General features: G+C 29.5%; 8 protein-coding genes across 10 annotated transcripts; 2 read left to right on the top strand and 6 right to left on the bottom strand.

Annotated features, from left to right (window-relative positions):
- Positions 1–2,319: 2,319 nt before the first annotated feature.
- OCT59_019524 (uncharacterized protein) lies at positions 2,320–2,663 on the bottom strand (the record flags this gene model as incomplete). Its single annotated transcript, XM_066143587.1, has 2 exons — positions 2,320–2,395; positions 2,488–2,663. 2 exons carry the CDS (start codon positions 2,661–2,663, stop codon positions 2,320–2,322), a joined length of 252 nt encoding a protein of 83 aa, XP_066005322.1.
- A 753-nt stretch (positions 2,664–3,416) lies between these two features.
- OCT59_019523 (uncharacterized protein) lies at positions 3,417–5,179 on the bottom strand. 3 transcript variants are annotated; one of them, XM_066143584.1, is made up of 5 exons: positions 4,913–5,179; positions 4,541–4,849; positions 4,170–4,478; positions 4,041–4,109; positions 3,417–3,915 (listed from the first exon to the last, which is right to left on the bottom strand). In XM_066143584.1, the coding sequence occupies exons 1-5, from the start codon at positions 5,150–5,152 to the stop codon at positions 3,889–3,891; spliced, it is 954 nt and encodes a 317-aa protein (XP_066005319.1). In that variant the 5' UTR covers positions 5,153–5,179; the 3' UTR covers positions 3,417–3,888. The 3 variants fall into 3 exon arrangements, with proteins under 3 accessions (XP_066005319.1, XP_066005321.1, XP_066005320.1); XM_066143586.1 differs by having other exon boundaries at positions 4,041–4,072; positions 4,170–4,849; XM_066143585.1 differs by lacking the exon at positions 3,417–3,915 and having other exon boundaries at positions 3,962–4,109.
- Positions 5,180–5,726: 547 nt separating this feature from the next.
- OCT59_019522 (uncharacterized protein) lies at positions 5,727–7,435 on the top strand (the record flags this gene model as incomplete). Its single annotated transcript, XM_025315539.2, has 6 exons — positions 5,727–5,729; positions 5,857–6,030; positions 6,103–6,169; positions 6,245–6,417; positions 6,496–6,820; positions 6,893–7,435. The coding sequence occupies 6 exons, from the start codon at positions 5,727–5,729 to the stop codon at positions 7,078–7,080; spliced, it is 930 nt and encodes a 309-aa protein (XP_025182672.2). The 3' UTR covers positions 7,081–7,435.
- Positions 7,436–7,815: 380 nt separating this feature from the next.
- OCT59_019521 (uncharacterized protein) lies at positions 7,816–8,821 on the bottom strand (the record flags this gene model as incomplete). Its single annotated transcript, XM_025331776.2, has 2 exons — positions 7,816–8,390; positions 8,485–8,821. 2 exons carry the CDS (start codon positions 8,819–8,821, stop codon positions 7,816–7,818), a joined length of 912 nt encoding a protein of 303 aa, XP_025182671.2.
- A 6,159-nt stretch (positions 8,822–14,980) lies between these two features.
- OCT59_019520 (uncharacterized protein) lies at positions 14,981–15,599 on the bottom strand (the record flags this gene model as incomplete). Its single annotated transcript, XM_066143583.1, has 2 exons — positions 14,981–15,075; positions 15,395–15,599. The coding sequence occupies 2 exons, from the start codon at positions 15,597–15,599 to the stop codon at positions 14,981–14,983; spliced, it is 300 nt and encodes a 99-aa protein (XP_066005318.1).
- Positions 15,600–16,398: 799 nt separating this feature from the next.
- Positions 16,399–16,731, bottom strand: OCT59_019519 (uncharacterized protein; the record flags this gene model as incomplete). Its single annotated transcript, XM_066143582.1, has 1 exon — positions 16,399–16,731. The coding sequence occupies one exon, from the start codon at positions 16,729–16,731 to the stop codon at positions 16,399–16,401; it is 333 nt and encodes a 110-aa protein (XP_066005317.1).
- A 1,223-nt stretch (positions 16,732–17,954) lies between these two features.
- Positions 17,955–20,468, top strand: OCT59_019518 (uncharacterized protein; the record flags this gene model as incomplete). Its single annotated transcript, XM_066143581.1, has 11 exons — positions 17,955–17,982; positions 18,048–18,238; positions 18,479–18,547; positions 18,616–18,744; positions 18,844–18,883; positions 18,958–19,120; positions 19,190–19,494; positions 19,568–19,583; positions 19,655–19,702; positions 19,822–20,101; positions 20,172–20,468. The coding sequence occupies 11 exons, from the start codon at positions 17,955–17,957 to the stop codon at positions 20,397–20,399; spliced, it is 1,497 nt and encodes a 498-aa protein (XP_066005316.1). The 3' UTR covers positions 20,400–20,468.
- Positions 20,469–21,350: 882 nt separating this feature from the next.
- On the bottom strand, positions 21,351–24,547 carry OCT59_019517 (uncharacterized protein; the record flags this gene model as incomplete). The annotated part of the gene is made up of 6 exons (XM_025315538.2): positions 24,112–24,547; positions 23,536–24,006; positions 22,922–23,443; positions 22,365–22,850; positions 21,454–22,301; positions 21,351–21,375 (listed from the first exon to the last, which is right to left on the bottom strand). Exons 1-6 carry the CDS (start codon positions 24,505–24,507, stop codon positions 21,351–21,353), a joined length of 2,748 nt encoding a protein of 915 aa, XP_025182669.2. The 5' UTR covers positions 24,508–24,547.
- Between the last annotated feature and the right edge of the window lie 974 nt (positions 24,548–25,521).

Below are 25,521 nucleotides of genomic sequence, written 5' to 3'. Positions count from 1 at the left end.
AGGATCGATGTTGAGCAAACAAATTTAATGGGTTGAATCCTAACTCTCGACTAATAAAATCGATGTCAAGCAATCACATCAATAGGATCGAAGTCGAGCAAACAAATAAATGAGATCTAAATCTAAGTATCGATGACGAAACAAATAATCTACATAATCATTAGCTTAAAAAATTATTACAAGTACCCAAGTTTCCTTTGATTCAATTTGAACAGCTTTTAATTAACAAACTCTAGAAATTATAAAAATTTCATCGTCCAAATCAATTTACAGTACATTGTTTAATAAAGAAAATAAATTTTTTTACATTATATGTGTATTATATATTATTAAAATTGTTTATTGCATTGCATTATCGCATTATAATTCTTATTAATTATTAATCAACAATAAGTTTTCAAAAGAACCTAAATCTTAATTTTGAATATGTTCGGAATCAACCCAAATGGATTTTCCCCGCTTCATGAATATTAACTTATTACAAAATGATATTATAATACTCTTAAACAAGATCACGCATAATCTCTAAAATCTTCTTATGCAAAACAATATGAAATCTCTAGATATTATAATATAAAAGTGACTACTTTAATGCTTCTTAACAGAATAATAACCGAGCTTATAATCTATTTGATTAAACGTTTATTTTGTTTTAAGAATATTGTTATTTTCTAATTCTTTCTTCCGCAATTTGATTTTAGCAAAACATTTGTCGCACAATTTATGATTGTGTGTAAAACCTTTTTTACATCCGGGAAAAAAGCACTTGGATTTATTGTTATAAGGAACGTGGTCATCGTCTTTCCAAGTTTTTAAATCTGATTCTTCTAAAGTCCCACTCAAACATAGCTCGCGTTTCGGAATTAATATTAATTTTCTCGTTTGTATAAAACTAATAGCTTCCGCTTTGTTTTTATAATTTTTCATATTAACATTTAATAAATAATAATGTTGTGATAATTAGCGATTATTTATATATACCGTTGTATTATTTTATTATCGCATTTAATATAATACAACGGAAGATGTCGTTTATTATGTGTTTAGTAATGATGTAAATCGGCATCGATATTTCTGGAACATTTCAGATCACAATGAAAAATCATACAGATGAAATGTTTTAAAATACATTGACAATTTACCTTAAAATATAATAATAATTAGTATTATTATAATCAGACTTAAGACCCGGTCAGTTAAATAAAATATCGTTAACTTTAATCATTATAATTATCGTTATTATAAAATAAGGATATCCTTTTACTTACACAAAATCCGAAGAATTTAATTGGAAAATAAATAATAATGTAAATTTCTCACCTTGCAAGGAAGATGCTAGCGCAACAATGGAATCAATCATTGCAGTTTTGTTAATCGAGCCACGCACAAATTTATATTATTTCACTGATTGATTATTACTTTATGTTTTATAATAAATTGTCTTAAGCAAACATAACAACAGGCATATAATAGTATTGATGATATTACCAATATTGCGATTATTACTAAATAACAGAAGTAATTTTCGCAGCTTATCTTTCCTTTGCTATAGTGTGTTAATGCCTCACTGAAGGGTAGAAAAGAAAAAGGAAGCAGTATGATCGATAAGTAATTCATTTTATTTGAGTACTATTATATAACCGATTATGTATTATTTAATCATCATATTGTTCGCAAATCTACAATAATACTCATTAATAATCGTGCATTCATCTGGCAGTTCAGTAATTGTAGAAATTGTAATAATGAGTCTTTTGAATTTTCTTCAGATCTTTTCAGAAAAGCAAGTTATGAGTTTTAAATTTATATCATTTGAATAACGTGACAAACAGCACCTTTCACATGTCTTAAAGCTGCGACCATTGATGACAATGAAATTAAATCGCGATTAGTCAAACACTGTATATATTGGCGCGCTCAAATTAATCATAAAACTTTACGTTTACATTCATCTGGCAGTTCAGACATTGTAGAAATTGTAATAATGAGTCTTTTGAATTTTCTTCAGATCTTTTCAGAAAAGCAAGTCATGAGTTTTTTTATTTTAATAACGTGACTAACAGCACTCATCAGATGTCTTAATGCTGCAGCCAATGCTGACAAACACTTTTTGGACTTACTATATATGCATCGGGTTTAACCAAATGGAAAAATAAAAAATCTTATCTCTATTTAATATGCTAATTTAAGTATCGAATTGAATAATCGAAGTTCACGTGAAATGACGCGAACGTCTGATCCTTTGTGGCTTGTGCGACATGAAAGTTCTCGGAGTCTCAGAAATAAAATTTTCTCACTTTGGAACATAACACCATTTTTTTATTCGAACCAAATATTCCTATGTCGACTATCACTCTCAGTTGTTTGGTCGTAGGTGAAAACTCTTACGAAAATGCTTTTAATGTAAAAGTTAATAAGACGGAGGCGGTTAGTGAACTCAAAGACGCTATCAAGGAAAAAATTGACGATAATGTTAAGGCAAAAGACCTCAAGTTATGGAAGGTCGACATTTCCCTCGAAGAAGAAAATGAAAAACTTGACCTTGTTAATACAAAAATTAACGTTAATATCAAAGAGGAGCTTGGTGGTGTTGAACTGCTTCCACTTTCAAAAATTAGCAAACACTTCCCTTCCCAGCCAGCCGACGAACACATACATATCATTGTACAGCGTCCTGTTGAAACGAAAGAAGTTCACTTTTCGTTGTGAAACCTAAATGTGGTATATAAGTATATTAATTTTCTTGATAGATCAGTAACGTAACACAAAACTTTAGTATATTTCTTGATAGGTCGGAGGTATCACGTGTAAAGAAGGACAAATATAATTATCTAAAGAAGGTAATAAAATATTTGAATTATTCAAATGAGGAGGATGTGTGTATGATTCACCTAAAGATGAGCGTGTATGAGTATTATATGAAAAAGGGGGATGTATATACGAATTATTTAAAAAGAAGGCGTATGTGTATTATATAAAGAAGGAGAAGAAGGATCATTTAAAGAACGTGTATTGTATAGAGAAGGGAAATTAGAAGGCGTGTATGAATTATATAAAAAAAGTATTGGTATTTAAATTCTACAACGAAGGCATTTTTTGATGAAGTATTAGTAATTTTAGTTGCATTGGAAAGTTTTTTATTGATTTTTGTAGTGTCATCATCAGCATTTTTTGGTTCTGGTAGATTTTTAAAATTTAAAAGTCTACTGGTGTAAATTGCTTCAGGATGTGTTTCAATCGATTTTTTGTTATCATTACCATTTTGTTTGGACATTTTAATAAATATTAATAAATATTCAAAATCAAAGTAACATATATATACTTATTGACAATACGTATTTTGTATAAGTGTTATATAAATATATCAGTCCAGGCATGATTCATCATATAATATTAAACATAAATCGGTTATTTCTTAACGTTGCTCATATTTTTTATTTGATTTTCTGATAGAGGTGTACTAGGAATGCATTTCGGTACACATCAATTTTCGTCATGTCGCGTTTTACATTTATGATCAGGTAAGATGCAACATATAATATTAATCAAAAATTTATTATTTTTTAACATCGCACATAATAACTTAGTTTTTCTATTTGATTTTTCTGATAGAGGAGTACAATGTATACATTTAGGTACACATTAATTTTTGTCATGAACATTTGCTCGCGTTTTCACATAAATCACATTTATGATTAGGTATGATGCATCAAATAATATTAATCAAAAATCGGTTATTTCTTAACATCTCACATAATAACTTGGATTTTTTATTTGATTTTCTGATAGAGGAGTATAAGGTATGCATTTCGGTACATATCATTTTTTGTCATGAACGTTTGCGCGCGTTCTCATATTTATGATTAGGTATGATGCATCATATAATCTTTAATAAAATCGGTTATAGCGACAAACCTAATAAAGATATCAGATATAGTAAATCAAAGTAGTAGTATTTTATAAAAACTAAAAATATTAATAGACTTGTTCTTTCGTTTATTTTGGCCAGTAAAATTTATTAAATGAAACTACTTCCTCACCAGTATTTTCTCTACTTCTGTTTTATATCGTACTTGAATTGGATTATTACGAGATTTGTCCATATCATCCTAACAAAATACTTTTTATTAAAAAAAAATAAAAATTAAAATTATTAAACCACGTTTTACCTTATAATTTTTTTTTATATTTTTCCATTTAATCATACACTCTTGTGGAGAGTAGTGGTGACCACTGCTGAGAAGCATATCTGACGCTTCAGACCATAACTTTAACTTTATATCGCCCCTATTTGTGCTTAAAAGTCTTACTGCATCTTTTCGATCTATTAAAAACAAAAACAAAAGTTTGATAGCACCATCATCCCAACGGCGATATTTATTAATCCCGGAATAATAGTGTGAACGACCAAGTATTTCCTCTATTTCTGTTTTATATCGTACTTGAATTGGATTATTACAAGATTTGACCATATCATCCTAACAAAATACTTTTTTATTAAAAAAAAAATAAAAATTAAAATTATTAAACCATGTTGCACCTTAAATTTTGCTTTTATATTGTTCCATTTAACACTACACTGTCGTGGAGAGTAGTGGTGACCACTGTTGAGAAGCACATCTGACGCTTCAGACCATAGCTTTGGCTTTATATTGCCCCTATTTGTGCTTAAAAGTCTTACTGCATCTTTTCGATCTATTAAAAACAAAAACAAAAGTTTGATAGCACCATCATCCCAACGGCGATATTTATTAATCCCGGAATAATAGTGTGAACGACCAAGTATTTCCTCTATTTCTGTTTTATATCGTACTTGAATTGGATTATTACAAGATTTGACCATATCATCCTAACAAAATACTTTTTTATTAAAAAAAAAAATAAAAATTAAAATTATTAAACCATGTTGCACCTTAAATTTTGCTTTTATATTGTTCCATTTAACACTACACTGTCGTGGAGAGTAGTGGTGACCACTGTTGAGAAGCACATCTGACGCTTCAGACCATAGCTTTGGCTTTATATTGCCCCTATTTGAGCCTAAATGTCTTACTGCATCTTTTCGAACTATTAAAAACAAAAGCAAAAGTTTGACAGCATCATCATCCCAACGGAAATATTTTCCTTTACAATTAAGTAAGCCAATATCCATTATTTAGGAGTAGCGATGATTTTCTGTGATTCACAGAAAACCGCTCTGTATCACAGAATTTAATTTATCGTAATGCCAGCTAACATTAAATTTGGGAATCATAATGTTGGCTGGCCTTGAATAATTCTGCCCTTTGCTTTTATCACACGCAGAATTCACTAGAAGTCACAAGTCCGTACGACCTACTTGAAGAAAATAACAAAAACGCCTTGTATGACTAATCGCAGGATTTTATTGGTTTGATAGTAGTACAGTGCATTACCGCAATATTTTTAAAAAAATATAAATTCAGTGCACTTTTCATTTCTTTTATTTTATGATCATACACAAAAATTTCGTTATATGGATTATTTCCAGTTTTGATTTACTTTGACCATATTTGATATTAAACATATTACATTTTCCGTTTTCCTTTGTTAGTATTAAAAAACATTTTGAAATATTATCGTTATAATCCTTATTTTGGCTATTCAGTACAAAAAATACCCTAATTTCAATTTCTTCTCTATTTCAGTTTTCTCTATTTCAGTTTAAAAATTAGGAAGTTAGCCGTTAGAAATACTGCGTCACAACAATGGTTTTTTTTTTAATCACGAGACTAATGAAATCTAATCGACAACGCCACTACAACGCCCATTCACGCCCATCCTGCAACACCCCTGCATCATTATCAAAACACAAAACCAATGATGACATCATAATAGTCGCATCTTGAAGATCATTACTACTATGATTCTCGTGACTTTAAGATTCCTTTGGAGACTATAAGTTCTGGAAAATTTGCAGACGTCTTCGCCGCAGAATGGAAAAATACATCAGCAAAGTACGCGATTAAAAAATTTAAAGAAACTTCTAGGGAAGAAGACATCATTAGCGAAGTAAGTTACTGATCGTAGTCTCATTTTTCGATATTGTATTTATATAAATTATAATTCTCTATTTTGTTCTAGATTAAGATAATGAAACTGACTTCTCATCCGTTTATAATTCGATTCTATGGAGTTACTAAGCTAGAGGGTAAAAATAATGATTATAATTTAAAGCTGATGCTTTTGTTTTAAGGTTTCGTTTACATATGTTTCTTTATTTTAGGTGAAAACAAATATTCTCTTATCCTTGAGTATGCAGACGGTGGAACACTAAGAGATTATTTAAGAAACAGTACTATAACTTTTGAATGGAAGGATCAATTAAGGTTTGCTAAGGATATTGCAAGTGCAATTTCATGGTTACATGATGATAAGAAAATCATACACGGTGATCTTGTAAGTACCTTCCTATTGTTTCATAATTTATATTCCACTACAGTATACTATTGTGTAATTAACACATTCATTTTTTAGCATCCCAACAATATCTTAATACATAAAGATACAATTAAATTGGCGGATTTTGGACGCTCATTCCTAAAAGAATCGGATCGTGATAATACTGAAGTATGGGGTGTAATGCCTTATGTGGATCCTAAAGCGTTTGATCAAGAAACTCCATACAAGATGAACGAGAAATCTGATATATATTGTTTGGGATTTTTATTCTGGGAGTTAACTAGCCGTAAGTCACCTTTTGATGGTCTTGGAGATTGCGATATTACGCCAAAGATACTTAATGGCGTGAGAGAAAAACCTGTTTCGAATACGAATAGTGAATTTATTGGTCTTTATCAAAGTAGGTAGAAGCAATGAACTCTTTGGTATTAATACAATTTTCATTTTTCTTATCTCAATCTAATTTGAACAGAATGTTGGAAACACAAACCAGCTGAACGACCGAATATTTTCCAAGTAAATTCAGAACTTAACAGTATTGATCCTGAAAACAATAATGTATCTACTGTTCCTTATTCTAAAGAAAGCGAAGAAAGTAAAAAAACACATTCCTGTCAAATTGACTTAAACAAGATTTGTCATCAAAATGATCAAAATTAGATTATATTATCTTTTTAGATTTTTTCGCTATCATTATAACAAGTTTTGTTCAAAGAGTATCTGATATTTTTTTTATCTTAATGTTTAAACGAACTTTTATTTCTTCATAGAAAAAAACTAGATTTTTTTTTATTACTTAATACGTAAATTCTGAAATTGAAAAAAAGCTTTAAATTTGTCCTCAGAAATATTTTTACTTCATCATTGGTAATTTTAAAATCATAAACAAGAATCTAGATCAAATTGCTAATATTAATAATATTGTCATCTCCCTTTGAGAGGCTATTAAAGCTTACTAAAGGAGAAGATACAAAGAATTAAAATCAAATATCTGATATTTATATATATATTTAAACGATTATAATAAGGTGAAATGATTAATAAATTTAAATATCACTGTAAAGTGCATGCATGCGTTATATTTTCCACTTTTTTTTTTCGAACTTTACAAATATGTTCTCTAAATCTATTTCCTTCTCTAGAACTAATAACATCCAATGACATCCAATGTTTCAGAGAGTTTTATATGAAGTATTTTCTATAATTATGGCAATAGGACCGAAATTGAAGTTATTCTTAGTAAATTTCAAACTGAACTTACAAAATGTTATTCTAAACAGAATATTCGTTTTAAAACATTATAAGAGTAAGTAATTTATTTAATTTGTCTTTTATACATGAAAAAAAATAACACATTACAATAGTTAATACATTTTAACTAAATTACAGACAATATCACCAGGTATTAACATGAATAAGTGCAATTAAAAGTTCTGCATGCACTTCCTGGCTTCCATTTGCTTCCACTTCTTCCACTGTCTCATTTTCTTCTGTTGGAGTTTCGTCTTGTTCATCAGAAGTAAGAACATTTGGTCCCTTTTCTAATCGATCTAAGAAAGAGTTCACGTTGCTATAAATTCCGCGTTTGTAGTATTCCTCACAATGACGACAACCATATTCCATCATTTGATAACACTCAAAATTATAACCATGCCCACAAATTAATACTTCGCCATCATCAAGTTTTTTACGGCAATGATCACAAGAATCTGGCAATGGAGGCATATTTGTACTGTATCCTGTTGGAAGACATTTCGTATCAACAGTCTCTCCCAAGGTAGCTAATTGACATTGTATCTTTTTCTTTGATTTACATAATTTACTTTTCCCACAATTCTTATAAATTCTCTGAAAATAGTCTAATAAAAACAATGATGTTTTTTCTGCCAGAATGTTTAACAATGATGGCTTGTAAGGATACGCCTTTGTTTTTTGAAAAGTATCTTTAAGTTCACAATGGTTTCGTTCATCTAATGCATTCACATGAAGATCAAATGATGTTACAAAGTGTATATTACATAAAACAACAAATAGAAATAGAAAATAGTTGGCAAAACAAGATACCAATCACGTAAGCTTGTTTTATTATATTGTCAACATTGCTATTCACAGGTGTTTGAGATCTTATTTTACTATGCATATTCTCAACATAATAATCATTAAAGTTTACTAAAAATAATTTTACAGCTTCAGCAAATGGATGGTTCGTATCTTGCCAATAAAAAATATCTGATAAGAAGGCTAATGGTGCTTTATTATAATTATGCCGTTTCCATCTAAGTGCAAATGTCCAAATTTGAAAAATTGTTTCTATATATTCATTGAATGAACCAGATCGAAAAAGAATAGAATACACATCCAAAGTTGCAGGAATTATATTATCCAACAAGTCAATAACCATACGGTATTCTATGTCTTTACAGGTATTTCCAAATTTTGTTAAAATAGTATCTCTAATTTTATACCATCCATTATATGCTAAGTCAAGAAGCAAATTAATTCTCCAAGGTTTGTGTTTCTTTGCTAATACTTTTCTTTTACCAAATACAAAATGGAATAGTTTTTGAAAGAAGGTATAATATACAATTAATACATGTTCTCTGCTATTTAGAGATACGTGAAGAGGGCCTAAAATTGGAATAAATGAGTTAATCCCAGCTGGTATTGAATATTGTGAATCCACCTTATGCAAATTTGTTATTGCTTTACGAACAAATAACTGTCCAGGCCAATCTGCTACTAATGGTGCGATATGATTTTGTAAGTATCCAGTATCTTTATCAATATCCAAGATCATTTGTAATGCTGTTATATAATCGTTCAGAGAATGCAAATTTTTTTCTTGAAACCCAATTAATCGTACTCCTTTCATTGAACGTTCTTCTTTTCTTTCAGCAATGGCATCATCATAACAATGCACTGTGAGTAGTTCAATTTGATCAAAAGTGTCAGTAGCTAATTGTCCATTGGTAAGCCATTGCTTTTTACGATTAGTGTATGCAATATCAAATATTCCATGATATTCCCAAATTAATCGAAAACAAATATTGCTGGCATCAATATTTACTGGATTATGAACTGACACGTTGTTAAAAATAATAGGTATTGGTGCATAACCTGAAACCTGCTTACAGATACAAGTGGCCATATGTTTGGCAGTAGATAAAGTTACGGTATCTGGTCTTCTTTTCTCATGTATGTCATGGTAATCATCTAGATTATAAACGTACAAATGGTCACTCTGATTGTAATTAAATTTTGGTTAATAGTAGTTCTTCAAATGAAAAAAAAATATTTTTTTACTTACATGTTCAGAGAGAAATTTTCTGATATTTAACGGATGTTCATTGGCAATTTTACGTTTAAAATTATTAACTGTTGTATAACAAGCAGAAAATCCAATACTATTCATTGTATCAATTGCAGCACGTGTTGCACCCGATGCTGACAAATATAATCCAACTTCCAACTTGAAATCGTTAACAAACTTATTTCGCATTCCAGCCATGATATAACATAAACTCACAATTGTTTTTCTTGCTTCAACTTTATTATATGCAGATCTGTTATCAGGAACCAATGCCTTTACTAATTTATCAAATAGATCTTGTAAACGTGGATCTGCTTTTTCTATCATTTGTTTAAAATGGGTAGGATTAAGCTCTAAATTACCACGCCGCTCATATAGAACCTTTGTAAGCATAGTAACCTGCTCGGCAAATGAATAGCTTTTTGATTCTGTATGTAACAAATAAAAAATTAGTTATAAAAAAAAAAAAATTTAATTTTCAATCATTTTAATATTTACAATTTGAATTTTCTTTATCTGGTTCTAAAAAAAAGGAACTTCTGACTTTTGAGTATGGTAAGGTTCAACAATACTCGTATAATGGCTATGTATACAATTGTTGTCCGATTAATTAGGTACGTATGTGCTTCATATATTCCTTTTTTTTGGGCTTTCTCATATGCTAATGAAGTGAATTGACGAAAACGGGTTACTTGATTATTACAATTTCGTACTGAACATGGGCCATGATTTTTTTGGACCATATTGAATAGTTAAAACCCCTACAGATGGGCTGAAAATGGCTCATGAAATGATCTGTAATACGCGTAGTATTATCACGTGTTATTTTATTTAGCCAATCATAATAACATGACACACATTGATCATAACCAATAAAAACAAACTTTCCCTATGCTTGTACCAACGCATTTTGTATTAGGACTTTTTTCTTAAACTTTGATTTTTACTATTTTTAGTATCAAATTCTCTGTTTATAATCCAAATAAAGATAATAAGTATAAGGCGCAATGTCGAGCATTAGTATTAAAGGTAACTGAGTCCTTTACTTCTCTTTCTTCAAATAATAATGAGCTACGAAGAATACTTCAAGTATAAGCAGGACAACACTTTTTCTCTTTTAGAATATGTTGTTTACAATATGTATACTGGAAATTTTAGGGCGCCCTTTAACTCTACAAAAGCAAACAATTTATATTCTTCATATTGCAATTATTTAAAAAAATATTGTAGATTAAAAGAAAGACCTAAATTAAGTGATGTAAGTTTTTTTGTTATTGATATTCTGATTTTATTTTTGAACATGATGATTATAGGTAAAAATATTGAGGCTTTTTGATATGGAAGTCCCTAGAGGTTATGCGTATCCTTGTTTGAGGCACTTGTTGTTTAATTAATGTAGTCCCTAGAGGTTATGCGTATTCTTGTTCAAGGCACTTGTGGTTTAATTAACGTAGTCCTTAGAGGTTATACGTATCCTTGTTCGAGGCACTTGTGATTTAATTAATGTAGTCCCTAGAGGTTATGCGTATCCTTGTTTGAGGCACTTGTGGTTTAATTAATGTAGTCCCTAGAGGTTATGTGTATCCTTGTTCGAGACACTTGTGATTTAATTAATGTAGTCCCTAGAGGTTATGCGTATGCCTTGTTTGAGGCACTTGTGGTTTAATTAACGTAGTCTTAGAGGTTTTATGCGTATCCTGTTTGTTTGGTTACTTGTGATTTAATTAATGTAGTCACTTAGAGGTATGGGTATTCTTGTTTGAGGCGAAAACTTGTGATTTAATTAATTTAATCCCTAGAGGTTATGCGTATCCTTGCTCGAGGAACTTGTGATTTAATTAATGTACACACGTCAAATGATCAAAAATAGGCAAAAAAAATGGCGCAAATCGCATAAACTATTCGCAAATTTGTATAAACTATTTACAAATAGTATAGGTTAATTCGTAAATAGCCAAAAACAGCCAAAAATAGCCAAGAATAGCCAAGAATAGCCATTGCTTTTCACGCCATTTTTTTTGCCGATTTTTAGCATTTTGACCTGTGGTAGTCCCTAGAGGTTATGTGTATCCTTGCATGAGGCACTTCAAATCAAAGATGTTTTTATGATGTTGTTCAGTGGTTATTTCGGAATTGACTGTTTTCGTAGTATTGTTATCTAACTTTTTTTTTTAAAAAAAAATATTCACTTTTATTTAGAAAGATAAAAGTTCTGTTCAAGTATATTTTGACATACTAAAGAAAACTGAAACAGATTTTAAGCAAATTCACGTTTTATCTTCAATTTTAACTGAAAAAATACGCAAATTTGGATGGGTAGACTTGGATCCGATCGATTATCCTTTATATTCGGTCATGTTACATGACATAACTCGTGTAAATGACCATTCGGCTGATCTTTTTTGCCTTTTCAAAATGGTGTAGCCAGTAACCGTGTAGATCATCGTATCATGAATTCATGATTATCGTTATTAGTAGATAATTATAATTTAAAGTTCGTGAACTACTATGGGTAAATGTGAAATTTGTGGTAAAAAAACCGATTATACAGTACTTGAAAATGGAGCATGCAATTATTGTTCTAAATCAAGCAATCATTCACATTACATTTGCAAAAAATGCAGTATAAATTCAGAAACAGCTTCAAACAAAAATAATCCGAATAAAAGCGATGTAAAATCTAAAAGTAACACAAAAAATAAGCTTAGTAAAAGTTGTTGAACAGAGTAAATTATATGATATTGCACGTTAATTTCAAAATTTAACTTTCCACGAATAGTCATCTAATGCTTTTGTCATGACTGGAGACACGCATTAATTTATGAAAAATATGATATAGAGATATCAAAACGTAAAAGAGCTATTTAAATGCAGATTCTATCTACTAGTTATGAGTTTGACATCGATCCTGTTGATTTGTTGTTTCAACATCGATCCTTACATTAAGTTGCGTGTTCAATATCGATCCTAAAGGTGGAGAGTTTGACATCGATCCTAAGTTTGATCCTATGATTGACAGAGTAACATTTTATTCATCACGTGAAATTGGACCAATAAATTAGCATTAAAAGCGTGATACAAACATTGACTACATTATTAAAACAATTGATAAAATGGCGTTTAACGGGACTAAACTGGTTGTAGAAAATGATAACTAATAATAGTAAAAAAGTATTCAGCCGCTGGCAATTAGATTCAGGGAACTACGAAGTGTGACAAACAGCCAATTAGATTTTAATTGACTTTATCTTGAAATAATTTTGTAGGATCGTCTTATATAATGTACTACTTAATGTATTAATGTGTAATTAAAAAAATTAATAAATGATTATCATAGTTTTGTATCACTTAAATTAAACATATAAATGCCTTTTATTCCATTCGTAAAATATAATCGATTGAATATTTCGCGATGCGAAATATTCAATCGATCAGTTATCGTATTTTTTATAAAATCGAATTCTTTAATCATTTAATCAAATACTGCCATCAATTAGAAGTTTATTTTTATTTGTCCGAAAGAGATTTAATAATAATGGATCTATTATTCAACTTAATAATAAAGCAATGCAATTTAAAAAAATTTGCTTGCCGGCAAATTCAATAGTGCCTATTCAAGAATGGATAACAGTAAATTATTAAGTGGACACATTATAATGAGTAAATTGATTCAAATTGACCCAAAGCGTGGATTTCCATGGATTGTTAATCATTCTATTTTTAGTCTAAAATTTTAAAAGCGTGGAAATGTTGATCATTTTGAATTTTATAAATCATGTAATACTATAATGGTACTAGCATTAAAGGGGCCTGGCTAAGGATGGTCATCGGTCCTACTGGTCCTACTCAGTCCTGGACTGGTCGGTCCCAGGACTTGTAAGACCGGACCGCGGTCTTGCATTTTTTTGTGGCGCAGTAGGACCGGTCCTGAGGACCGACCAGTTCTCGTACTGGTCTTTATATAATAAATGATTTTTATATTGAATAAACCTATTAATCTGATAAAGGTCTTCATAAAATAATATAAAGACCGGCCATTTCCAAACCAATAAATAATGACAATCACTCTTCCCACTTGTAGAGTTGCTTGTCAAAACGCTGAAACTCTGATACTCCAAAAAAAAGAGTTTAAGCGGAATATCTCGTCATCCAGTGATCGAAAAGGATGAAACGCTACCATTCGAATCGTCTCGGCGAGACGCGTCGAATGGTGACTAAATCATGTTTCTAGGATCGATAGATAGTCGGTAATTATTGAATTTATTATCAAATAGTTTTGCCGACGTAATATTTTTTTTATTGATTATAAAATTATGATTTTGATACCATTCGACGCGCTGCAGCGAGACGATTCGAATGGTGGTAAAATCATCCTTTTACAATCACTGGATGGTGAGATATTGCGTTTTGAAGTATTTTTTCTCAAAGCTTTAAATTTTCGAAACTATGACTTCGGAAATTTCAAAAAAAAAACTTTAAAACGTAATATCTTGCCATCCAGTGATTATAAAAGGATGAATTTACTACCATTCGAATCGTCTTACTGAGACGCGTCGAATGGTATCAAAATCATGATTTTAGAATCGATAGAAAAACAATTACGTCGGCAAACCTATTTTATAACAAATTCAATAATTGTTGGTTATCTATTGATCCTGGAAATATGGTTTAGTCACCATTCGACGCGTCTCGCTGAGAGGATTCGAATGGTGGTAGTTTCATCCTTTTCTGATCACTGAATGACGAGATATTCCGCTTAAACGCTTTTTTTAAAGTTTGGAGTTTCAGTGTTTTGACAGGCAACTCTGCCCACTTACATGCTTATATTCTTTCCTAATTCTAATTTATTAATTTTTAAGATTATTTGTTCATTCTGAAATTTAGTAATTTATTCATTTTTTATAAATGTTAATTTATTTTTAATGTTAATAATAAATACATATATTTTTAAAGAGAATACATAAAAAGTTAAAAAATTTATACAAAAAAAATAAAATAAAAGATTTTTTAATTACATGAAAGGATAAAATATCAAAATTTTTTAATATTTTATTCAATTTTTCCTTGTTCTAACCAAGATTTTAAGCATAAACATGCTCGTGCTGTATTAGCATCAATTCTGTTATATGTTTGATTAAATTGGTTTCCTGCAATTGAAAAAAACTGTTCGCAAGGAACAGACGTTGGCATTATGGCTAAGTAGTCCTTTGCCATTTTTGATAATGTTGGGTATTCCATAGAATGGTTTTTTCACCATTCTAAAGGTACTATTTCATCACCCGGTGAGTTAGAAGTAAAATAAAGTTCCAATTCATTTAAAACAGGCTGCGGAGTTTGATTTGGTGCTATTAAATTGCGAAAAAAATTTCTTGTTTCAATTGCTGATAAATTCATTAAATAACGCTGAGAAGCCTGAATGGGTTGAGATGGTATATGAGTATCGTAGATTCTCATAATTGGCGTGAACTCACAATGGTTAAAAAATATTATTTTGAGACATATCGCCATATGCTTAATTTTTATAACGGGGATCAAAAAAGGCTGGAACATGTAATGCCTCACTTATTTCATCAAAATAATTTGTAAAAACACGGTTCATTTCATCTACTTGGTCTTGTAAAATAAAATTTTCACCTCGAGATTAATTTAAATGCATTCTAATACCTTCAAAAAGTAATTTAACTTCACCAATAGTTGGATAACTAAAAGCAGATATCACTCTTGTTACTGATGCAAAAGGAGCTAATAAGTCTGCTAAAATAGTAAGTATATTCCATTCTTCTTCATTTGGCCAATTATTTGATAATGATGTAAGATTTGATACTAAATGAGCCAAAAGAGGTTTAATTTCTAATGCTCGATCTATCATGTAGAATGTATAGTTTCATCTTGTAGTACAATCTGGAAGTGGTACTTTAAATTTAATTTTTTCAACTTGAAAAAACTCCTTTAACTTATCCATTTGTTTAGTGAATTTCTTACCGTACTAATAAATATACGCAACTTTTTCGACACAATTGTGAACTATACTTATATTAAGTGCGCTTCAACAGCAAGGTTTAAAATATGTGCTGCACAGCGATAGTGGCAAAATTCTGATAAATTAAGATCTTCTTTAATCAGTCAGTTGCAGCTAACATCTTGCCTTCATCATTACCAAGAATTCCAATTAATCAATCTGCAATATTTAATTCTAAAACAATTTTAATAATAGAATCTTTAATTGCTAAAGCTGTGTGTGGTGAAGGAATATACATACATACGAGTATGAAAGTGATCGGAACTGCCAATCATCTTTTATAAAATGAATTGTTACTGCCAAAATACCTAATGAACTAATTGTTGTCCACATATCCATTGTTAACGAAATTTTGGAAGTTGAAAGTTGAAGGTAGTTTTTTATTTGAATTTGTGCATTTTCAAACTTTTTCATTATCATATCTTTTATTGTGTGTCGAGATGGAATTTTGTATTTTGGTTGAATAGATGCTATAAATTTTTTAAAACTTTGATTTTCAACAATGGTAAATGGTTGCTGGTCAGTGATAATCCAATTAACAAAAAGATTATGCTTTTCTTGTTGTATATCAACTGTCCAGGGTTTTGCATTAGATTCAACTTGACCTAAGTCTTTATATACATCAAAATGTTTAGCTTTTAAATGACGTTCAAGAGTTGTATCTAGAATTGTTTGGCAGAAACGCTGGCCTTTCACAAATATGACATAAAATATAAGTTTCAGTTTGTTCATCATCTTTTTCAATTGTCTTTTTTTCAAAATGTTTCCAAACTCGAGCTTGTCTTAATTCTTTAGATCTAATACTAGAAGTTTCAGTTTCAGTTTTAGTAATTTCAGTTACTCTTTCAGCCATTTCTGTTGTTATTTCACTATCTCTTTCTTCATATTCCTCATCCTCATAATCAATAAAAATTTGATTCTCTATAAAGGATTCATATGGAAAAGAGTTGTAATTATCCTCTTGTTCTTGCTCTTCAGCCATAATTCAAAAAAGAAAAAAAAATTTAATAAAAAAAAAAATTGCGATGGGAAAATTTTTTAACTACTGTGCAAGTTTGCATAAATACAACTAGTTTTATCATGCTTAACTCATATTTAGCTAAAAGGTTATGATTACCAAGTGTTTGATTAAACGAAAATGATCATATGATTGTCACTAATACAATAATAGTAAGTGCATGACGTATGTGATGATCATAAATCCAGGTGATTTGTAAAAAAAAAATTTATATTAAAAATCATCCCAATTAGTGTTCATTTATAAAACAAGGCTATTCCTAATAAAGTTAAGGAAGAAAATCTTTTTTTATTTGCAAAAAAAGAAAAAAGACCGATCGGTCTTAAAAAGACTGCGGTCCTTAAAAAGACTGACGGTCTTATTATATGCGATACAGACGAGGCAGACCGCGGTCCTACACTAAGACGGACCAGTCCGTCTTTTTATGGTGTAGGACCGTAGGACCGCGGTCTTCTAGGACCGATGACCATCCTTAGGCCTGGCATACATTAAGTTTGAACATTCTATTCATATGGGCCGATTTGACGCATCATAACCAGCGCAGAAAAATCCATTATAATTTAACCAGTTTTTCTGGTAAATTTCTGATAAAACTGGTAAAATCTTATAATCCCAGAATTGTTCCGGTCATGGCGTAGCAGATTTCCGGAATATTTTGTAAATACCGGAAATTTCATTTAATAAATTTATATCAGATATCGCAAAAAAGTTTTTTATCTTTAATTTTATTATTTATTATTTCAGTAGTTTATTACAATATGATTATTTAAAGCCAGTACGTCTTTTCTGGTTACTCCATACACGAATAAAAAAAAGAAAAGATTATTATATATTTGGTAATACTATCTAAAACCGGAATTTTTTTTAATTCCATAATTCCATACCGGTTGAAAAAATAAATTTCCGGAATTTTTATATTTAACCGGAATTTTTCCGAAATTTTTCCAAGGTTTTTTTCCGCGCTGATCATAACAATAGTAACTTGAAAAAATTCGATCACTTGTGGGGAATTGACGATTTAGGGAAAGGTTTAATTGAGATTTGTTCATAAAAGGAAATTTAAGATCTGTATGTCTATTGAGGTGCATCTTCCTTTTCACATCCTCGTGTTACAATGTTTTAATAAAAGGGGTGGTAATTGATTAGGAAATTCAAGTTTTGTTCAAAATAACAACTTTTAGTTAAAAATGGACGAGTACTATCCAGGTTACGAAGGTGATTTTCTTATGTTTTCCAGCAGTTCATTTTAATATTTTCTTGGCTTAACCATTTTATTTTAGCTCTATCGTCTTACCTTAAAAAATTCGACAATCCATCATATCGAAATTTTTTGGATCTCAACCGGGAGGAAGTAATAAAATCACCCCCTTTCACCGAAAACTGGGGTGGCTTAGAAAGTGCTTGGTCAAATCGTTTTATAAGAGCCGTGCAAACTCATATTCCGGATAGATTTGAAGATATAAAATTAAAGGTCTGTTTGTTTTTTATTGTCTTTAATTTTCTTAACTGCGCTCCTGAAAAGGTCAACGTGCCATTCAAGGAGTATCTAGTCAACGCGCTGGGCAGTAATGGGTTGATAGCGCTCCTGAAAAGGTCAACGTGCCATTCAAGGAGTATCTAGTCAACGTGCTGGGCTTTCCCATTGTTTCGCCTATAACGTTGTTTATTATTCGCACTTCTATAATTACTTACGTCTCTATATCTGCGAAAGGTTGAAGCCGAATGTCGAAACCGTGGATTAAAATTATATTGGGACGAAATTTTACGTGAAAGAGAGAAGGTGAATTAAGCCTTATTTATCACTTCCTTAATTTCTTACTAAACTTCATTCATTATGTAAAAAAAAAGAACAATGTTAGGGAAATACACATTACTGGCAGTCTCAAACTCCTAGGTGCGTCTGGAAGGAGAAATATACAAGAGTTATTAACTGATGGGACTATATTGCCAAAACAAGACATGGATGATCTCCCAAAGGTAAATATTGTTGTTGACTTAAGTTAAAATCGTGCATATTTCTATATACATGTTTTTTGTATTTATCAGCCAGAATTGTTGCATCGGGATGTACCTCAGGTTGAAGAGGGCGTCAATGACGTTGAAGATGAAAATCAAGGTATAAGGTTTATAAAGTAATTCAAGCTACAATTAATGAATATCAGCTAATAAAACTTGATGAATTCTCTGCAGTAGATACTAGTGAGGAGTCTGAAGAGGACCGTCCAAAAATCAACAAGACGGCTTTTCATGAGGCACACAAGTCCATTCCTGATTCTTCAAAAATGCGATTAAGCACAGGAAAAATAGTAGAAGATGTCCTCTTCGATTTTTGTAGAAATATGGACTATGAACAGTAAGTTTTTGAACCAACCTTTTTTCTTGCATCTTGAAACTTAATTTCTTGATACTGAGATTCTATCAGTCATGCTCACTCATACATTATAGATTGTGATGACGCGGAAATTAAATCATTATATACTGAAACGGAATGGAAGGAGCTAATAAAAGATCGGCTGGGACTTCCTATTAATCCTGCTCATATTGCAAAGGAATTGTCGAAATATGCCAAGAAGACTTTAAGAGAATTGCGCCAAATCGTGATGACACCGTATCTTCAAGATGATATTGAATATGATGCTCAACAACATTATGATATGGAATGGATTCAAACGTCATTAAGAACACTTACAAATTTATATGAAAATACAGACCATCCTTTAGCACGGAGTCATTACGAAGATTGGTTCACGGTTGCTCTTTTCGGAAGTTGCATAGATTTTTGTATGAGATATGCGGTTAGGAACTGACATAAAGAGGTCCTTACCATTCTTTCACTGATGCAAATCACTATCACTTTCACTAACACCGTTTTTTATCATATTTATAGGACTGATGCACCATCGTTGGCTTCTGCCAACAGGAAAAATCGTGCCAAGTTAACTAACGAACGGAAATTCACTGGCAGAAAAATAGATGGAATAATATATATTATTGACAGGCTCCTTGAGGTAGGAGCAATTGAGGCAGCAAGATGTTTTATGGGGTTTCAGATAGGAAGTACCTTCTCGAAGAATTTAAAATGCCGAAAACTCTTCGCGATATGTTGGCCGACATGATCAGGGATGTGAACTATGAAGAAAAAAAAGTAAATGAACTTCAAGTATTCGGAATCTTGCACCTCGGATTAAGAGTTCAAGCTACGAGGTTGTGGCGTGCAGGCGGGTCGATTACTGTTTTTTATAAAGACCCTCAAGTATATTATATAAATAATAAGTTTTCAGTAGAAGGTGTTAAAAATTTCCTCAAGTTCCTAGCTATGATAAATCGACATAAGGTGAAATTTATTAAAGAACTCTCGCATATTTCTCTTTTGGCTTTCCTAATCATTTAAACTACTTATACAGATCATTATGATGAATAATTTAAACATCATAAGAGGTATTCAGGAAAACAATGCAAATCCTGAGTCGGAAGAAACCAGCTTTTTAGATGAGTTGACCGGAGTTGTCCATTTATCCCAACCGCCTACGCCTCCATCTTTGATTCAATTTTTTGCTGATAATGAAAAGACCCCCAAAAAAGCCAAGTCAGAAAAAAGTAGTTTAGTAAAAAAGAGAAGATTAATTAAATAGAAATTAAATTTTTATTATTTTTAATAATTTTCAAAAATATTTCAAAATAAAAATTTACAATACAGTATATCACGGACAATTACAAAATTTACAAATTGCTAAACATTGTTTGAATGTTTAACTATTCATTAACGTTAATGATCATCGAAAAGACAAAAAAATAAAATAAAATATATTATTAATTTTAGTTAAAATCATTCTAAATTTATTATAGAATTAATCTATTAGAAAAATTAGTAGAAATTTTTAATTTTGGTTTGAGGATAATTATCTTTCATGTTTATCATTTAAAGAACGAAGTATGTCTCGGTGTCAGGGAGGGTCGATAAATTTTATTAACTACAATTCATCCGTTAAAAAATTTGAAATTTCATAATATGCAACATCAAATTTTTAATACACATGATAATTTATCAATTGTTTTTTTTTTTGTTTTATCCTGGGCTATCTATTGTTATATTTTATTGAATATCGATATTAAAAACTTATATATTTTTTTTATCATATAAGAAGAATCAACAATTTTTTGAAACCTTAAAATGAAAATTTAGAATTTGAATTTGGATGATAACAGTCAAATTAAAAAAGAAAACGAAATTCTCAAGGTTGAAGTTTCACGCATTAATGATAGTTTAGAAAAATATAAACTTATAGCAGATAATCAGTTGAAAGATTTTAAAAATAAATTGAAAGAAAAAGACGAAAAATATCAATTCTTAAGAATGTGAAAGAAACTGAGAGTAACTTGCTTAAATTTGTTTGTTTATAATATTTATAGTTATAAGTTTTTCTTTAATTATAGATATAAGTAATTATTAAATAAATAAATTTCATTTGGAAATTTTAAAAATAATTACAGATATAAAATAACTACAGCGAATTTAACTATCAGCTATTCTAAATTGAATTATATTAATCGTAGAAATCGTTTTCTATATCTGATAAATATCCCTAGTACTCATTATAATCCGCATCACTATAAATTTCAATATCTTGTAATTTAAAATTTAAATAGATTCTTATTTAAAAAACAAATCAAGTAAATATAACTTACCTTGTAAAATCAAAATTTTCTACTGAAAGATTTGAAAGATCTTTTGTATATGGATTAAGTAATCGAGAAGTATAACAAGCTTGTGGATGAGTAATTAATTGATTACTTTTAATGGATGAAGGATTTGCTTTTCTATATTCTTCCGCTTCTTCAAATTGTTTTTTAAATTCCTCATTTTTATCTGAACAAAATAATTTAATTAATTCTTCTATTTCAATCGCATTTGGTCTCTTATCTGGATTTGAATCCCAACATCTTTTCATTAGGTCAATATAACATTTTGGTGCTTCTAGTTCATTTATTTCAGGTCTATTTCCATTACATATCTTTAATGCTAAAATATTATCATGAGCGTCATTGGCAAAAGGTTGCCTTGTAGTTGCTGTAAAATACATAATCATGCCAAAACTATATATATCTGATTCTTGAGTATAGGGTTTTCCTTTTAATACTTCAGGAGCTACAAAAGGCATAACTCCATAAATTTTCGTTTCATCTATATTATTGACTTCTTCACATAATCCCATATCTGAAATATATATTTCAATATTGTAATTTGAATAAACATAAGAGTAACCAATATTATTAAATGATGATAATATATTTCCTGTGTGAAGATCACGATGAACCATCTTATTTTTATGAATTTTTATAAGGCCTTTAATAATGTCACTTAATGCTTTTAATCTATGACTCCAAATCCAATTTGAAACATGATTGCTAATATAATTATTAAAATTTCCACCTTGTGCATACTTAAAAACCATAATATAATTCTTTGTATCTGGATTTTGAGATATTCCATATATAGGAAGAATACTATCATAACTAATAAAGTATTTTTTAACCTAATAAAATATAAAAAGTTATTATATTAAAAAATCTTTAATAAATTTAAAGAAAATTCATACCTCATTTAAAAATTCATTAGTAATGTTTTGTGAACTATTTAAACATTTTAAAGCGACTTCTTCTATAGGTTTCCTTTCATATTCCATTTTATCACCATTATATCTTAATGGACCATCCATCCATATTGCTGAATATACAGTAGCAAATCCACCTTTTCCTACATTTCTAATATAATTAAACTTGTTATATGGTATCCATTCAACTAATGTGTCATAATGCCCATTAATTTTTAATTGCATTTCTTGAATAAAACTATCAATTTTTTCATTTCCACTAGTCCAATTTGCGAAGTTTTCTTTTAAATTATTTACTTGACATAACTTGCACCATTTCCACCATGGACTCCTACTTGTATATATAACTCCACAAATTTTACAATAACTATCTTGGTATGACACTATGATATAATCTTTTGTATCTGGATTTTGGGATATTCCATATATCCCATTATTAAAATTATCATCACTATAAGAATATGATTTAATCTGATAAAACATATATAAAATGTTATTGTAAATACTTGAATTGAATTATACAAAAATTAAAAAATTTATACCTCATTTAAAAGTTCATCGGTGATATTATGTAAATTATATAAATACTTTAAAGTCACTTCTTTATTAGGCTCTCTTTCCCATTTCTTTTCATAATCACCACATATTAACGGACCATCCATCCATATTGCTGAATATAATGTAGTGAAATCTATTTCTTTGACGTTAATATTATTAAACTGATTATAAGGTATCCATTCAAATAAATATTGACGTGTAATAATACCATATGTATGTTGACACGCAATATGATACAAATAGTCATGGTTCAATTGTATTTCTTGAATAAAATTATCAATTTTTTCATTTCCACTAGTCCAATTTGTGAAGTTTTCTTTTAAATTATTTATTTGGCATAATTTACACCATTTATTATATATACTTGTATACATTTTACCGCAGTATTCACAATAACCATCTTCAAGTACTATAATATAGTTTTTTGTATCTGGATTTTGGGTTATCCCATATATATCTAATTCAAAACCAGAATCATCTTTGATAGTATTAATATGCAATTTAGCCTGTTAAACACATTTATTTATATGGAGTTATTATAATAAAGAAATTAATTTACAAAACAAATGATTGGATTACAAAAATCAAAAATTCATACCTCATTTAAAAGTTCATGAGTAATATCTTGTGAATTATATAAACATTTTAAAGTAACTTTTTTATTAGGTATTCTATATTTCTCATCATTAAAGTTATATTTTAATGGGCCATCCACCCATATTGCTGAATATAGTGTGATGGAATCATCTTTGCCTATTTGTTTGATATCATTAAACTGGTTATAAGGTACATATTCAAATAATCTACTGTAAAGACTTTTATTAAATTTTTCTAATTGCATTTCTTGAATAAAATTATCAACTTTTTCATTTCCACTAGTCCAGTTTGTAACATTATTTTTTAAATAACATGGTACACACGCTTTTATCAACGCACTTCCATATATTTTGCAACAATATTCACAATAAAGATCTTCAAGTACTATAATATAATCTTTTGTATCTGGATTCTGGGTTATCCCATATATTATTATATCACCAGTAGAGTTACTAATTGTATATAATTTAGCCTGTTAATAGAAACATATATACATGAAAAAAGTAATTATAATAAAAATTAAATTATAAAGAAATTATTGAATTTATAAAAAATCAAAAAAATTACAATTTCATACCTTATTCGAAAATTCATTGATATTATTTCGTGAATTATATAAACACTTCAAAACAACTTTTTCATTGGGCTTTTTTATCAATTCCTCATTATGAGTATTATATACTAATGAACCATTCATCCATATTGCTGAATATATTGTAGCAGAATCATCTTTGCTTATTTCTTTGATATTATTAAACTGGTTATATGGTATCCATTTAACCACCATATCATCATGGAGAGTAATTTTTAATTGCATTTCTTGAATTAATTCATCAATTTTTTCATTTCCACTAGTCCAATTTGCAAAATTTTCTTTTAAATTATTTATTTCACACGGTTGGCACCACCTACGATATCTATATGTATAAAAATTATCACAGTATTTACATATAAAATCATCTTCCGATGACATGATTTCGAAATATTTTTTTTTTAAAAAAAAAATTTAAAGACGTGATCAGCAGAGGGGATGTACCATTATTTATTTCATTTGAAATTTACGCCCAATATTTAAGTTCAGCCATTAAATGATTAACTGTAAAACTAAATTATAACTGGCGCTGAACAATTTAATTTGTAAGTGGTTGATAATATGCATAGTCGACTGAAGGTTATAGACGAGATAAATATTATACAATCAAATCATTATCATCATTAATTTATATGGAAAGATTTCAGTAATTCGGAGCTTTTAAATATTCTTTCACAAATAATTTCTCGGCAGCTGTACTACTGTTTTTATTATTAGGGGTCAGACATTTCGGTATATATGAAAATAAATCGATCCCGTGACTTCTCTGCCCTCCACGTGATCGTCGCCCAATGAAATCGCAAATTTTAATTTTTTGCTCTGGACTAGTATGTTAAATTGAATAAATAATTAATGTATTATACTTGACAATACTTGAATAAAAAGGACTAATTGTTTTAATGTACTAGAGATAAAAGTATTATATAATGTGTTAAATTAGCAAAAAATAAATACATAAACGTCTTTATATGTCTATAATTTAAAGAACTAGAAGTAGGAAGGCAACAAATTTCAGAGGCATATAACAATTGACATTTGTGTATTAGGAACGAAAAGTAGAATGATACATATTAAAAGTGTAATAATGATAAATTGTTGTGGACAATACAATGTATGTATTATATATTTTTTCATGAAGTACAATTCCAAATGATAATAAGGATAATACTGAACGAAAATAATACAATCTTTTTTATAAGACCAGTAATAAGTTTAATGACTTTTTTACATGCAAATAATTAATCATTATGAAAGAAGATTGTGATCAATGTTATAAAAACGGTAGAACTATTAGTAAATGGGAATATAACAAACATCTTTCGTTAAAATGCCCCATAGGTGGATGCGTGAGTAATTTATGGCATAAACATAAATTGTGTTTTGAATGTGGAAAGA

Source organism: Rhizophagus irregularis, chromosome 29 (assembly GCF_026210795.1).
Source record: "Rhizophagus irregularis chromosome 29, complete sequence".
NCBI lineage: Eukaryota > Fungi > Glomeromycota > Glomeromycetes > Glomerales > Glomeraceae > Rhizophagus > Rhizophagus irregularis.
This window is presented reverse-complemented; position numbering and strand designations above follow the sequence as displayed.